This window comes from Chelon labrosus, assembly GCF_963514085.1.
Source record: "Chelon labrosus genome assembly, chromosome: 15".
NCBI classification, from domain to species: Eukaryota; Metazoa; Chordata; class Actinopteri; order Mugiliformes; family Mugilidae; genus Chelon; species Chelon labrosus.
In genome coordinates, this window is record NC_140348.1 from 18,920,189 (window position 1) to 18,937,725 (window position 17,537).

General features: G+C 42.2%; 1 protein-coding gene across 2 annotated transcripts in view; it reads right to left on the bottom strand.

Moving 5' to 3' along the window:
• mcu (mitochondrial calcium uniporter) overlaps positions 1–17,537 on the bottom strand; it is a 65,782-nt gene that overhangs the window by 28,585 nt on the left and 19,660 nt on the right. The window contains exon 2 of one of the 2 annotated variants that reach the window (XM_084562437.1): positions 1,451–1,561. In XM_084562437.1, the coding sequence (XP_084418563.1) occupies positions 1,451–1,561 (111 nt within the window). Of the gene's footprint in view, positions 1–1,450; positions 1,565–17,537 lie in introns of both variants that reach the window. The other variant, XM_084562436.1, reaches the window with a different exon arrangement.

The window sequence follows — 17,537 nt, forward strand, 5'->3', positions numbered from 1 at the left end:
TTAAATTGCACAATGTGCTCTAAAAATCAGATGGCAAATAGTTAGTTGAACATACTGTGTAACTGAGGAAGAAATTAGTCTGCACAGACAGACACAAGCCTCACGGTTTGGGAAGTGCATCAGTCATCTGGGTATCATTTAAGTACGTTGTGATATTTCATTGTTGTTTAGAATGACACAACTACCAAGATTTTCATTGTGCAGCAATGCAACAAAATTTTTGATATGTCTGCTTTCACATCTGTTCTGTTGCACCTCCAGAACTAACAGCAAGACAAACTTTCATCTTCTTTTTTTATTATTACTATTCTTTTTTATTGCAACATGCCCTCGGTTCAGCAGCACACATCCATACACAGCATCAACAACAACTCAAGACTACCGTCTTTCTTAAAGGGACAGCGCTGTTTTTCTAAAGGTGCAGTGCAACAAAATAAAACCAAGAAGGATAGAGCTGTTAATACTGCAGCAACAATTTATATGACATAGGGTAGAGCATATATATATATATTTTATATGTAGGTAGATCACTTTGACTTAGTCATTGTAAAAGTAGCACCCAAGCCAAAAAAAGCGTGGGCACACCCGATATAAACGCATACTTGTCAAACTGATTATTTGCAGACCATAGTAAGGTCTGATGAGGGAACTTGCTTCATATGACAGCACACACTGCTTCTGCTTCGTGTCAGCGAGACTGAGTCAAGGCAAAACACCGCTGTGGGGAGGTTGCTTTGAACAGTGGGGATTTTTTGAATACATTTGAATAGATATCGCCATGGTAATAGATCTATCAAAAGGCTGCCGTCCACCGACCTCATCAACCATCAAAGGCTTCTCCACTAAAAAGCCCTTGTTGTCTTAATTACCGGTAAAATGAAAATAATAAACTCCCGGACAAAACAGTAAGAAGTGGTGAAGGATTTTTGGGGCTTGGTTGAGAGGAATTTTAGAAGTGAATGTAAATCCCAAAATAAATCTTGCCTATGGCTGCCAACAAAAAGAACGGCGTGTTTCTTTCAGCATTTAAAAGATCACAGGAGACTAAACAAACCACTGCTACTGAAATTCGGAGTACAGTTGGCAGCTCCTGAATACAGAATGACTCAGTCTATACAACGACTGCCAATATTCAGTTCGGCCAGAATCGATCCGATATCTACGACAATCTGAAATCTCGGACGCGTAATAATGCAACAATTTCCTGACTGACCTTTTCAAATCACCTGCAATGGGTGATAAAGGTGTCAGAAAGTGCTGATGCTAGCTGCTGTCAAGTGCTGCCCACATCAATAAGACAGACGCAAACACACAACTAACCTACTGTAATATGGATGAAGTATGGATTTGCTCTTAAGGCAGCATGGCACGGAAATCAATAATGGAAAAAAACGAGACAATGTACTATTTTCATGTGATTTACAATACAAAGAAGCATGCGTGAACTAACCTGTGGAGACAGGGCAGTGGTAGGCTGGGTGAAGAGTGTGGAGTGGGCTGCCGACCGTAGGCCATGTGCTCTCCTGACAGTCTGACGGGTGAAAGGAACAGACAGTACCTCCTGCTGAAGAAAGGACACAAATGTCAAGTAGGGAAGCTAAAACTGAATCTTTGGGATAAACACAATACAAAGGGAAAACAGCAAACCTTGTGCTATTTTCAAAACAGCCACCATCAGGATCTAAATTGCTCTGAGCTACAAAGGGGCTTAAAATAATGAGGCGTGAAAGTGGTAGCTGTGTTTTATTTTCTATTCCCATCACAGGCCACGTCGATTTCATTTTTGCAGCGCACAGTGGAGTCGGACCTGCATGTGAAACTTCCTGCGCAGGCTTTGGAAAGCGCGTTAGGCAGTTCCTGCTGCTGCAACAGACAGCCGGAGATGAAAGAGCTGACCGGCCTGCAGCTGCTCATCACCTAAACCAGGATTAGCAGCAAGTTCATTTGCTGCCATCTCTTGGGTTGCTTACAAGCTGACTGTTACCGTATTTAAGGGAAATCAAGAAATATGCTGCCTCTGATGAGTACGGATATAAGGTTTGTGTGCTGGTTTAGGAAGAAAGAGAGATTTTCCACTTTGTGCATCTCCTTACTGTGTGTGTTGATCTTTGCAAAGCCCAAATTTGAAAGTAAGGGAATTTTAAGAAAGACATTTTGGCCAGTCCTCACTTTGGTCTGTTTGACAATGAATACTTGATTTGAAGGACTAGGTTATGAGCGAGGGCAACAGAAGCAGAAACAAGTGTGTGTTTGTGTTCTTGTTTGTATTAAGATGTGGGGACCGCACTGTTGTGGAATACATTGTGGGGCCATTTCTCTGGGTCTTTAACTTTTGAGGGTTAAAATGTGTTAAGACTTGGTTTTAAGTTAAAAGTTCCATTACAGTTAGTGTGAGAGGTTAGCGTGAGGCACTTACTTGAGATTGTTAGGTGTTAGGTTTATGGTTAGGAAGGCATTATGTCAATAGAAAGATCAAAGATAGAAACAGTTTGTATGTGAGTGTAGAATCAAGTGTATAACAGAGAGTCATGGTAGACTGGAATGACCAAAATACTTTCACCTTCAAGGTATGCACTCAGACGCTCCCCGTCTCCCAGCAGCGAGGAAAGATTAGATGGAGATAAAGTGGTTTATACACACTGAGAGCACCTTGACTGTGCACACAAGTAGTGCACCCCATTTACTGCTCATCTTAGACCTATGTATGTGGGTCTTGTTTAGTCTCGGGGGACCTGATCACAGGGAAATTATCAACACAAACTGCTTAGTGCTGACACACATCACTAACCTGTTTTTGGTTTTCTGCGCTAAGCAATAACAATAGGAAAGGTCAGACGTAAGGATTACATTTTCAATTTTTATTTTTTTTAAATCTATATTTAAAAGATCAAGTTTTTCCCCCCTCAGATCCAATCCTGATCGTTTAATATTGACTATCAGCCAATTCGAGTCCTGATCTGATTTTTTTTAAGATTTCTAAATCAACCCAAAATTGACCTAAATGCTTGACAGTTGAATAGCCCTGCAGTAAATACCTGAGTTGGATGGTTTTAGCAAATATTTAATAAACAACAAATAAAAAAATCATCAGACCAGCTTTATAAAACTACGCAACAGAAATCTCTTCTCAGTCCTGTAAAGTATTTCCACACAGCAGATATGTTTAGTCACATTTTTTCACGTTTGAACTGGTTTTCCGTAGCTGTAAGACAAATACAAAAGATCGGGCTTGGCTACATGCTCACAATCCATTTTTTTTTAAATGCCTTGATTGAGCCCAATACCGATCGGGACATCCCTAGAGGAAGCAGTTACCCTGGTTATGACCAAAGGAAACAAAACCCACTTTCAAGCACCTGTAAAGACTTTTTAACGCGAAAACTAAACTATAAAAAGAGTTTTATGGGGGTTTTGTGGCACACTATTTCTTGACTTAGCGACTACCTGGAGTCTGCCCCTGTTACCTGGCAACCTTAAAGTGACTGGGTGCTGGTGGTAGTTTTATAGTTACTGTACAAACCTGAGAGAGGTATCGAGCTCCTCATCAAACTCAATGCAAAACAGCAAATAAGCACATTCACCAGACGTTTGGGAAGGTATCCTTTAAACGAACTAGTAAAGCTGTCCTAAGTGTAAACTATCCTTGAGCTCACTCTCTAGGCTGCTTCTCCTTCTCAGAGCAACATAAGGCTGGAATCTTTCCCAGTATGCGATGGCCGAGAGGTGTTGTAGACCAAGGACAGTTGACACCAGGGTGAGAACGGTGCAATCGCAGGACTAACACATTCATACAACAGTGATAACCTACACCATTGACGTTTTCACCAGTCACCTGTGCTTGGACATGACAACATGCCAGCTCTATTCCAACTGTGAGGAGACACAGCTAACCACTCCATCACAGCCATCTTACTGCAAATAAATGTGAGCATTAACATTAATTAATCAACGGTAATCTACTAGACCCCAATCAGAAGGCTGGCACGAGAAGCCTTGGTGTTGCAGTAATTCTCTAAAGACATATTTGCTGTGTCCTTTCCGCTATCAGAGTTCCAATCTACGAGTGGATGTCTGCTTAATACCGTCTCTCTCTGCATGTTATTACACACACAATTACCTTTCCTTTAAGCACTCTCAGCCTTGGTAAATTACATTTGACTAGCAAGGACAGTGTTTGGATCTTGCCCATTTGAGTTTCTGCCAAGGTAATGGCTAAATACGTATAACATATATTTATCCAAGGAAAACTATTTTCTCTAAGATGAATACATCCCACAAAAGTATGACTTTAATTGGTGGGAAATCCCTATTTTGCGGCTTGCAGACCTGCAGATTTTCAGGATCAGTCAAACTCAAACATTAGCCACCAGTCAGCCATCAGCCTGGAGAGGTGCTGTGATAACCAGCACTGGCGACATTTTTTTTTTCTCCTCCAGCTCTCTGTTTCTACAACCGCAAACAAGCAGAATTAATTCTTGATGAAAGGATTGTCGAGGACAGTTAATGAGACAGACTTTCCATTGTTCATGACTGTGTTTGACATAGTCTTTTCAACGCAATCTGGAGCTGACTATTAGCCCCCTAAGGAGTCCAATTTCAACAACCGGCCACACTCATACTCCCACTGAGTAACAGGCAATAGAGCTTTGGCAAAGTGCAATATCACAGTAGGACTTTCAAACACAGTGTCCTCAACATTAAGATAGGCAATGGACCTTGGTACCAAGATAGCATGTTACAGCAGGATTATTGCCTCTTCCTTATCTATGACAAGTCAGGCATATGGCATCAACTAATGGGAGGGGCCAATATTCAAGACTCCAGTGACTATAAAAAGTGTCTGTGAACAGCCAAGAGAGTGTCCTCTGGTCTGTTACTGCGGAGGAGGAACAGCATTCGTTGAACACTTGGCGCGCTGATGTGGGATATTCACTGAAGCATTGGTCTCTGCCAAGCAACCCAACTGACTCATTCTGGCAATGAACTGGAGCTGCAGCAATACAGTTACTGAGTAATATGGCTATATTGGTTAATAGGCTAAAGGAAAACACTACTACATTTAACTTATTGTGCAATAACTCAGCCTAAACCATACAAAATAAGCATAACGACACCAGGAATTTAACTTCTTTACTACGGTGTTGTATTCTTTGAAGGTTTTGATTCTAATTTAATATGATCAGAGCTTAATTCTAAACTGACTGAGGGAAACCGAACGATTTAAGAAGTCTTTATGGTTCCAGGTTGGTGCGACTTTGGATATGTCTACGTAGGACTGGACGACCTGAAGGGGGACACCAATGGGTGATGATGCTATGTGTAGATCAGATGCAGACCGGTTGAAAGGTTGGCTTGAACTGGAAAGGGAATGACCTACAGAGGAGTTAATCACAATTAGGAAAAAACACAAAGAACGAAGGAACACTGTGAATAGAGGGAACCAGTTCTGTGTCCAGTCATTTCTACGGACCCACAACAGCACCAACAAGAACAACAGTAGCCTCCATTCCTAGTTGTTCCACCAAGTGGTAGTCTACTACAGGTAGACACGCATTTACAGCGTTCAATGTAGCATCAATCCATGCTTGAGAGACGGGAGCAAACAAGCCGATTCTTCCAAAGCTTCAGACCGAGGACAAACCTCCAGGGCTGAATAATGAAGCCAACGGCAACGTGCCAAAACTGCCGTTCCTCAATCAATGTCCATGCATCTCGATTTAAAAAAAAAAAAAAAAAAACGGTTTTGGGATCTATAACTAAATTACCAATTCATGACAACAAATTCAATTCATTTATCTTTTCAGAGACACGTGGGTTTGCTGAGAGCGGAATAAGCCAAGAAGGCAACGGCATGAGTCACCACACTCAAGTGGGTGATGCCACAGAGGGTTCGGCCATCTTTAAACAGTCACTGCTTCAGACACAACTAGACATAAATGTAAAAACATATTAAAAAAAAAGGTTAATTTGCACACACATTGCTGTAATTTCAAACGTGACTTATTGTTTTTCTCAATGGAGACTACAGTTCTGCGCGCGCCAATCTATACGAGGTGTTTCTGAAAGCAGCTGCCGTGACCTCTCTGCTCCACAAGGCCCGCGGCTCAAAAAGGGAGGGCTCCATCTATTTCTGTTGATTAGATTGCCACAGAGGACGACAGCTGCTCTCTCTAGATACTACCTACAACAAACCACGTAGGATCACGCAGAATATATGCACTCTCAAAGCACATCACTTTGTCCTCCTGATACAAAAGGCCCCCGCTGGTTAAATCCCAACTGACTGCAGCGCAACTCCTGGATAAAACAAAATAAGACTTGTTTTCCTGCTTATGAAGCAGTAACTTCAGTGTGACAGAAATGAGACCATAACATATTGTGACTCAGCCAGCTGAAAAGAGGATTTTCATGCTTTTACTGCAAACTATAGTGAGACATGTGTACGTAGCTCTGAACTGCTTGAAGAAGAGCAGAGCGATAAACCTGTAACAATAATTAGCATCATATGTAGGCTCAGTTACAAACAGAACATTTCCGCTGAAAGGTACCAATTTTTCAAAGGGACTATTATGTCTTCTTAAAGTATTAAACTATTGATCGGTATAGTTGCCAGATTTACTTTGCGCTCCTAAAGATGGTTTTACAGCAAAACCTGAAGGCATAAAACTGTGAGAAGATTCTCATGTAATCAGACAAGGCACCTAAAAACATACTTTTTTTTTTTTTTTAGATGATAATAGATTATAGTAAGTAACATCCACACCACATCCTGTGTTCTAGATTTAGACAGAAATATGCTTTATACCCCTTGTCACTGTGAGAAAATAAGTCCCCACTCGCTGCCATTTATTGATTTGCTGACTGAATTATGTCAGGCTGTGTTATGAGCTCGGTGCGGCTCAGGGACCAGTCTCCAGTGATCAGAGCCTTGTCAATCCTAAACCCTGCCACGGAGCCAAACTCTAACTAAGGAGCCAAACTAGACTATTTCGCGTGTTCTTCGGATGCGTTGGTTTGACGCCACCTGAGTGTTAACCTGATCTGCAGCGACTCATACTGGGGTGGGGGTGTCTGCGTGAATCCTGAGCCAGGGCCAGACTCTGGCATTCTGTCACCTCTGCGCATTCCCCATGCATGAAGTGACTGTGATCTTTAACAGCTTTAATTACTGGAAACGACTCATCAGCAAGCATCCAGAAGACTCAGATGTCTCCTTATGCAAGATATCTCACAGTTCAGGCTGGCTAATGGTTAATCTTAGATGTCACGGATGCTAAGTTAAGAGGGCCTCGGTGTAAGGTAGGGCAGTTGAATAGGCCTGTGGGTGTGCTCTGCAAGGGCAGCTTCAGACTGCGTGTTTTCAGCGTCTGCCTAACAGCCAATTAGTCCCTACAAGTACTTTTTCAAAATAATCACCTACAGGGAAACAGTTGGTCATGCTGTATATAACCTTGCCATCTCCACTGATCAGATCACTGCAGGGTAATATAATAACAAAGCCTGATACTCTTAATATAATGGGGAAAATAGACGTAGGAAGAAAAAATATTAAATACATACAGTACAAATTAATAAATGATCCAAAAGCCAAAGAAGAATTTCATATTTTCCTCACAAACAACCCATCTCGTACCTGATTACAAGTCATTATATGGTTTTTAATGAGAAATAATAAACACTGGTTCCTAAGCATGGCTTTAATGGACTGTCCAGTTAATGTAATTACAGGACACACGGGTCATGCAGGTGTCAGAAAATGGTGTGTGTTTTCACACAGCAGATCATCAGACCAGAAGAAGACGTGGAAGCAGCAGAAAAATTAATGGGAGGGCTATATGTTCCCTGTTAAGCAAAGCAAACCGCTCACCAGACGGTAAACACAAGGTGTCTTTCAGAGAAAAGAGACGCTCAAGACACACGGCAGCCATTTTTACCTATATTATATCTGCTTGTCCTACTTAATACTGCATGTCGAGCACACACAGAAAATGACAGGAGTCGGTTATCTCTGTGCTTTATCTCACTTCAGTATGGGAAATCCTGATGTTGATGTGCAAGACAGCGACTTTTCAGAGAGGCTGCACCAACAGTTTAACTGATTCAGACTCAGATCTGGCCTTCTCTGCCCATTCCCTTATCTTTCTCTTCTTCCCGCCTGGTTCATTCACCCTCTCTGTATCTCCAGCAGTAGTAGTGGAAAGCCAGTCAGCCCTAGGGGAAAGGGGGGGTTGCTGCGTGCAATCACATGCCACAGAAAGGAAAGATGAGGATGCTGAGATAGGAGAGGAGAAGAGGAGAGTTAAATGAAATTTCCAACACATTAAGCACACCCTGCTAGACCAGAGCCTGCGCATGCAGGGTAAAGAGGGGTGGGGGCTGCTGAGTGACTGCTGGCCAATGAGTGTCTTTTATAAAAGGGAGAATTGATCGAGTAACAGGGGTTCCCTGGATGTTACCTGATAATAAGCAGACACAAAGAGAAAGGAGCTCGAGGATGGAAAGAAAATAGCCTGTCCAGGTAAATAGAGGAGGTGCAAAGGACTCAGAACTAACCACTTCATAGACAAAGTCACATTCCAGCTGAACCTGACTGCCGGCCTCTTCTCTGAAGGACATATAGGGATTTGTACGTATGTGTGTGGCTGTCCGAGTATTGCTGCAGGGCTGGACAAAGGAATTACCAGAGCCATGCCGCAGGGTCCCTACAAACCAATATAAACCTGACAGAAGCAGAGAAGGCTGCAGGGTCAGTGTCTGCCTTCACCATTTATCACCCCGAAGACACACCTGCACCTGTGTGCTTTGCAAACAGGAACAGTCCCACGCCTCAGCCATTTGTTCACAGTACACGTGGAATATACACATATATGCAAAGCGGGTCACGAAGGCGGGGTTTGCAGAAAGTGAGCTTGACAGCTTAGCGTCTCCTGCTGCAGCAGAGATGAATGGGTGGGCTGAAAACTGCCTTCATTCATAATGGAACACGGCAACAAAGCAGCTTCATCCCCAGGTGTCTTGAGGACTGCAAAAGGCAACTAAGAAAGGAACACAGCAGAAGCTGCAGGACAGAATATCTAAACTAAAAAAAAATTTCTGATTTATTGCCTCAGGTGTTACCCAAATAAAGCTTTGAAGGGCTGGGAGAGCGCAACACCATAACATCGCCGGTATTGTTGACAAGCCAGAATGGCCTGGAAATGTCAGAACGAACAGTGCTGACTTTATCGCACTTTTAAAGCTCTCGCTGTTCCCCCTAGCTTTTAAAGGGGGGACTTAAGGTCCTGCGAAGAGGAAAGGGTTGAAGGCGAAGAAGTGACTTGGAAACAGGCCGCAGCCAGCGGACTCAGGCGGAACCAAAAAAAGGATGCATGGCTGTTTGTTTTATGTCCTACCAAAAGACACACGAATCCTCCTAGCCACGGAGATAAAGCTGATGATCAGCGGTAGTGAGTAGAAGCGTGGGCGTGAGGGGGAGGAAACACAGGCACAAGTGAGAGTGAGAGCGAAAGAGAGAGAGAGACGGGGCGAACAAGCATCAGAGAAAAAAGGAGGAACTGTCTATGTGTGTTTCTATGGATGTCTGCGAGTCTGTGTTTGTGTGTAATCATTACAAAGCTCTCATTCTTAGCATCAGTGAAATCCATAAATAGCAAGAACCACCTACTGGAACTATGTTACATGAATAGCTGCGTCAAATTATAACACTGGGCCACATTTTCAATCGTCTTTAAGAGCAGCTCGATACTAACATTCACTATTTAGGAATAAAGTCGAGTAGCACAGCCACATATTGCATATATTAAGTGAAATACGGCTTACAAGAAGGACTGGTCATCAGTCACAGGCATCCGATAAAATGATAGACAGTTTTTTCTTGTATTTAACGGCACGTCGTCTCCGTGTACGCTGAATCTCACTCAGGCCGGTGAACCTTTCCCCTACCCCTTTGTAACACTTCTTATTTTGGCATCATACACTCTCAGAAATAAAGGTACAGTGAGGGTACAATCAAGTACTTCAAGGTACAAATTTCACAACTTTACCATCAAAGTTACTAACATGTCTCTAGCTGAGTACAAATAAGTACCTTTCCAAAGAAAAGGGTACACAATGAATTATGAATGCTTAAAAGTACATATAGGTACCCTTTGAAAAGGTACATTCTCACACATAAAGTAATAGTGAAGGTACAATCTAGTTCTTTAAGGTACAACATTCAGAGATGTACCATTAAAAGTCCTATTGTGTTCCTAAGGGGTACTAAGAAGTACCTTTTGGGTACACAGCCTGTAGGGTACAAAATAAGTACTTTATTCCGGTGAAAGGGTACACTTCCTGTGCGGTACTAAGAAGTACCTTTCGTGACAGGGTACATAACCTGGGGTGCTTTTAAGTACCTTTTTCAAGGGTACACAATCCTCTGGGATATGCCTTTTCCATGAAATCGAGGGCTTGGAATCAGAGGGGTGTGTACTATTACCTCAGACACATATCCGAGTTACAACGGTTTATTTCCATTTATTTACATTTTATAGTGTACATTTTTCGACTCGACTCGATTTGCAGCATATGACAGAAACCCCGAACTTCTAGTGTGTGAGAAGTTGAACGTTTAGCGCCACGTTGGACATCTTCGTATGTCACACGTTCTAGGTAAGTGGCCACACCTCTTTATACCATGGTCTGGGTGAATACTCGATTCTGATTGGCTGGAGGGTGTGGGTTAAGTAAGGGATAATAGAGAGCCGAAGTCCCGCCCCCTCTACTTCCGGGTTATGGGACCTATCTTTCGAAAAAATATGAATGGCAGTCTATGGCGAAAGATAAATTATTTTCTGGTCCCGATCGACTTGTGCCTTGGATTATACATATGTTGTTTTTCAGAATAAAAAATGATTTTACATGTCAAGAATGTCACAGTTTGTCGCAAGATAGTTAAGTAAAACGCTATGGAAAATACGTAATTAAACGAACTACAAGTCCCGCATGCTGGCGCGTACAGAACCGACCAGAACTCCCTTGGTGTAGCTACAGCTCTGGACATGACCCGATTTATAATGATTGTCACCTCGTTTGATGCTTCTGCCTTCGTCCTGGAAGAAGACGGTAAAGCTCAACAAGGAGACAGCCATAGTTCTCTAGGGATCTCTAGAGAGATGTAGTTCACTAAGCGATCTCATACAAAACCTAATGTTGTTCAGCTTATTTACGTCAAATAATTTATCTCTTGACGTGAAAAATTATCTTTTAAATTCACATACATCATATGTGAAATTCATGCCACAATTCGATCGGGACCAAAAAATAATTATGATCTCACCATAGACTGCCGTTCATATTTTTTCGAAAGATAGGTCCCATAACCCGGAAGTAGAGGGGCGGGACTTCGGCACTCTATGCCCGACGAGGTGTCCATTAACAGAAATTAATGGACGACGCGGAGGCGTGAACCGTCCGACGCGAAGTCCATTAATTAACCCGCTTATACCATGGTCACTTACGAAAGAAAGAAATATTTAATCAATTAATAATACTTTAATGTGTTTTAGAGTTAAAATCGTGAATTTTTTTTTATTATTATTATTTTTACAAGTCGAGCGCACTATTTAATATCTCCCGTATGCAGGCGTTACGCAGCAACGTGGCCATAGCGACCGGACCGCCGCAGTTGATCAGTGATGGGAAGTGAGATGGCTTGGCCTTACGTTACGTGAAGTTGATGTCCATGTTTTTGTCAGCCAGGAAATCTCTTAATGTTTTAACTGCCCATTTCGTGGTTTTCTTTGTGTTTATCTCGTCCTTGTCATCCTCTAATTCGTTCCATTCCTCCGGTGTCACCTCCTTGTGTCGCTTCTCCTTTTTCTTTTCATATTCTCTTCTCTCTTTTCCTTCTGCTGCATTCCAGTCTTCAAAGTTGTCAAACTCACCAAATAAGTTAAAAGAAATGATAAAATCACTCATGTTTTGTCTGTCTTGCTGTTGCGATGAATAAACTGTGAAATAACGTTGAGTCTCCGTTGCCATGGTTACCATCTAGCGTTTGAGCCAGCGCAATAATTTAGTAACTGTCATCAGGCAACTTGACGGAACGTCTTTCCTAGGTGTACATTATCACTTTTTCATTCACGTAGTAGCTGGAGCCGGTTGCCGTTGAAGGAGGAGAACGGCGCTTGCCAGTTGAAACATGGACAAGTTATCAACAGATGAGCTCATACTTAAATTGTCAGAAGCAGGACTATGTATGACCAGTGATGAAGAGCAGAAATTTAGAGGTGAGTAATACGGTTATTAGCTGACGAACATTTGAATGCATCGGAATGCTGACGCCAGCGAAATAACGTTAACGTTGTAGCTAGCCAGTTAGCTACTGTTAGATCAAGCTAACGTTATATCAGGACTTATTTATTAGTTACCACTAACATTTGTTAGATGTAGTCGTACATATTGTAAAGAAGAAAGCATAACGTTAGATTACCTTAGCTAACGTTTGCCAGTCAATTCAGCTGGCTAGCTAGAGTTGGCTATAGCAATAGCTAGCTCATGTCCCTCGCTCAGCCAACGTACTCAATTAAAAGTTGAGTTAAAGTTAAGCTAATGCCCAACATAGTTCTGCAGGTATGTAGATAATATAATATGTTAGTGTTTAGTTTACGGGTATTGCATATTTATAAGATGAAGGTGATGGATGATGTTCGATTCCATTTGTACACGTGGACCTGTGAAACACAGTTTAACGATAGAAGATGGCGTCCATGTTGTGTGGAATTCCCGGGTCTCTACCAGAGGCGATTGCTGGAACGTGCCGATTTGGGTTGATTTGAACGGGGTCTGAGCCGGTCGGCCATGATGGTAGGAGACGCTATCGGTTGCCAGGGGCAACGCCTTCAGAACTTAACGGAGGCGCTACGAAACATTACAGAGCTCTTTAATTTTTGCGCGTTTATTATTTCGGCGGGACAGAGTAAGAAAGTAAAGCAATGGAGTAAAGCAATGGAGAAAGTTAAGGCGAAAGAAACGTAGGTGCGGTCGTGTTCGTGCGTTGTGTTTATTAAGACCAACAGAGACCGAACCACTGTTTTCGTTGATTTATTCGCCCTACCTGGCAGGACAGTATACAGTCAGTCTCGTGAAACTTCCAAATAACTTGCTCTCACACTGTAGCGCAGGGAGACAGCGCAGGAAAACTGTATTATTATGTATTATGACATTATGCTACCAACAAGGTAGCATAATGTCATGAGCAGAATCTCAACTACTTTTTAGTTAACATTAATGGTTGGCCATTGAGCATTTTCGAAGAGGCAACAGTTTGTTAGATAGTTAGCTAGGCAGCAAACTTCTGATGCACTTCAGGGTTTGCAACAACATTAACAGCTAGGTAGCCTACACTTTGTAGCTTTAACAAACAACATAAAGACATTTTTTAGAGAACGTAGTCGAGTGAAAATGCAGAGAACACACTCTCATTGACTGGGGGGTGAGATCGAAAGTAAGGTCCTTTCTTGCAGCCAACCAAGCAATCCGGCGTCTCCTCGTCAGGTCAGAGACTCTCCCTGATGCTGTGTCCATTTCGGTAACCTAAACAACTGTATTCCATTGTTCCTATATTTTCCATATGTATCGTGTGAGGTACTGGAGCAGTTTTTAACGCAGCAGTGAGTTCCAGGCATGGTAAAACAGTGCGGAATTGCGAGAACCTCCTCTGCTACCGAGTTAACAACACACGTAAACAATCATGTTTTACCGCTGGGATCCTGCCAACATGGCGGAGAGGGGGAGGATCCCGCGAGATACCGCGATATCGAGGGGAGGGGCTCTGTACCATGACGACAACTCCTCACTCTCAATAGGGGAAGCTCGGCCTCCTCTAAAATATAACGGAAAATGCACCAAACAATAATGTATTACATTAGCCTATTTTTCCAACCAGAACATGCTATAACGTGTTAGACTTCCTGGCTAGTTCGTCCAATGTAATAATTGACCATTTTGTTTGAGCAGTTTCCTCTATTTCTAAGAGCAGCAACAGCCACTGTTTAAGGTACAAATTTAATCTGTGGGATATCTGAATTGAAGACAACCAGTTACTGTGTATATACCCAACTATTAATCAACTCTTTGAAATTGTTCACTGTTAGATTAATTATTGTATTGTTTTTATTTGTATGTGGCTTTGGACAGCAATAGCAATAACCATATACCCATAATGCATGAGTACAATCAAAATCAATGTGCTTTTTAATCCGCAGAAAATGAAGTGGATGGAGAGACTGTACAGCTTGGGTTAACCGACGCAATGCTGGACCATTTGTTCAAAGGGTCCTTTAAGAAACAAGTCAAATTCCTCCAAATTATGCGACAGATTCAGCCTGGAGACGGAGAAGCCTGTTCCACTCAAAACGCACAACCCAAGACAGGTAAAGGCTGTCCCGTAACAGCTGCTCACGGCACAGGTAGTCCTAATTCCCCCACCTTCCTTCCACCTTTTTACCCTCTCCTTCATCATGTCACTAGTTGACGTGTAGTGACCTTTAGTGTACTCTAGTTGCCCCTCCTCCCCAGCACTTCATTCTCATTGATGGAAAGGTGATTTTTGAATGCAATATCGTTATTTATTCTTGCAGAGGAGATGGACACAGAGGAGATGCACACAATTACGTTTCAAGTGCTAGATGTTGATGCTGCTACAAGGCAAGTGTTGTTTCAATCAATTATAACACTACAACACCGACTCCCTTTTCTTAAGCGCTCATACTTTACTGTTTAAAGAAATCCAAGTACGGTGGCTCAGAGGTCACGTGTGAGTGAAGATGTTTTCTGCATTTTGAAGTATTTTCTGAATATGCATGTGTTGTGGCCCCTCTTGGCTACCGTAGTACTTACTATAACAAAGTGACAGAGTGACAGATGTAAATTCTCTTTATATTGTCTTGTGGAACTAGTTCTCAGGTCGCTGGGAGGCTGCCCGATGTTTTTGTCCTCCCATCTTTCCCTAAAGAGCTTCAAGCAAAGCTGGATGCCAAAGAGGAGGTCCAGAGAGTTCCACAATACAGGCACAAAATAATACGAGTATTGCATGAGACTGTTGCCATGTATACTATGTAAGTACTACTGTCTGAATTCTTTGTCCCGTGTGTGTGTGTCTTGTCTTTTGTCCCTTGCTCTTGTTGCTCATTGCATTTTTTGTTGGCACCGTTTCTGCTGGAGGCTCTGACCTGTCCATTTACCCATCAAATCTAGATGTCACCAATCATCATCTTAGGTCCACCTCTTGTCTTGATAGATAAGCTATTGTTTATTCTCCTTCTCTCACTTGGCATAAGAACATTTTTACCATGGATTGTAGCGAACAATGATTTAAAGCTGCCGATTTTAAGGTCATAACAAGTCATTTATCACAGTTTTTATGGGAATTGGGACACCTATAGGAGCTGCATACAAATATCCTACCATAATGCATAGAGAAATGCAGTACCTCCCTGCAACCAAACCTTTGGATGTAATGTGCACTCACTTCATACTTCCAAAGTTCTGGTGCAGTTTAGACAGAAGTCGCTGTATTCTGCATTCCCATAGCTTGTAATTATGATTGGCGTCAGGATCAGTGTCAATTCCGCATTTACTTTTACTTGTGTCTGTTCTGTGTTAGGTATCCCACGCATGCAGAATATGTCAAGGTAGCTCAGGCATTAATTCGGAAATACCCATTCCTGAAGGATGTTACAGGAAATGGCTATGTAAGTAGCTTTGCTTTATTTACTCACTGATAAATATTAAACCATGTCAATGATCCCTGATAGTTATTTTTGTCTAACTAGCTTTGTTGTAGTCCCATGCTTCATCCTAATAGGAGTATGTTAAGTTTCAGAAGTGACCATGGAAGCGTCTGTATGTCAATTGACTATTCCACAGTTTATAGGACCAATGTGACCACTCACCTGCAGCAGGCCACTGAATGAAAGCACAAATGTGTTCCTCAAAGCTTCCTCCAGCCCTCCACCGATGGGGTGGGATGTGTTAATATCCAGTCAATTTTACCATTGATTAATCAGGTCTGCACTGGTCACTTAATTCAATAGTGTAGGACAGGAATTTGTGCTTTCATTCCGTGACTTGCTGCACGTGAGTGGTCATATTGCATTTATAAACGGAATCAGTTGATTGACGTATGGACGCTACCATTGTCACTACTGAGACCTAACAGGAAGCATGAGACTAGCTTTATTTATCCAAAGAGTGGTTTTGTTGAAGACTAATGTTGTGTCCCCCCCCCCCCCCCCCCAATTATTTTGTTGAAATAAGCATACCTGGCACATGTCGTTGAAGCGCAAATTTAAGACCGAGCGTTCTCCGCTTGTCCAAAATGATGAAGTGAAACTGATCAAAGAGAAGTTTGGCCCCCATGGAAAGACGTCCAAGCAACCTGATGCTGAGAGTCCAAACACTTGTCTGAGAACCAAGCCACGATCAGTGAGTTGGACAAACATTTTTTGTTGTTTGATTGTCAAATCTCAATGTAATGTATCTCAATGTTGTCTCAGCTAAACATGCATGTTGCTATTTTTGTCAATAGGAACTTGATGTTCTTGGGGAAGATGCATCTTCAATTGCTGGTCATGTTAAGATTCTACAAACACAATACAGCAAGGCGCAGCCAGACACTGTGATTGTACGCGACCTAATGCAGAGAACCTTTGCATGGAGGCAGAAGGAGATCGCTGAAGGAATGAGTGTTGAGGATACTGTGAAGAAATATCCCTTCTTGAAGACATCCTCAGGGGTAAGTGTTTAAAGTTAAAAGGAAGATGTACCCTAGAACAACATCGGGCTGAACAACTAGACATGAAAATAAGTCTGGCTTTCTAGACTATTGTAGCACTGTTTAAACAAACCATGTTGACAAAATCTTTGCTTCCTAATCTTGGCAGAATCACCAAGAGATGCTGTAAAGTTCAGGAAGTGAAGATTTTGTAAATACGTATTTTTTATTTTATTTTTAAAAAAAGAAAGAAGGAAAAAAGAGAACAGCTAGTATAGTCTAGAACTCCGCTTCACATTGTGCCACAACTCCCCGTAGCGTGTTCAAATACTCTGTATTCCCCTTCCTCTTGTGATCAATTGCTTAATTGTCTTTCTTTGTCTTTCTGCAGCTGTTGGAGGAGGTGGGTCGTATCCACCCACCAGCGAGCAATAGCTTCACTGATTGCTTTAACCAGATAGTGCCCAAAATACTTGCCCTGGCTCAAGGAAAATCTCCACTAGGCAAACAGTACTTGGCGGTCAGAGAAGAAACGCTCACCGGAGATCTACCAGGTACTTACAAAAAGCTTATTATTAGAGTGTACTCACACTTTGATAAGCGCGTGCATGGAAAAATATGTAGACAATTCAGTGCATTCTGAGATGATAATCAGATTTTGATTGTGTATGTGTAAGCTACTGGATGCCTAACATGAATAAAGTATCTCTTTCTCTCTCTCTCTCCTCTCTTCTCTCTTATAGGTATGGACTTCAGAGCGGCGCTCATCCTCCTGCCA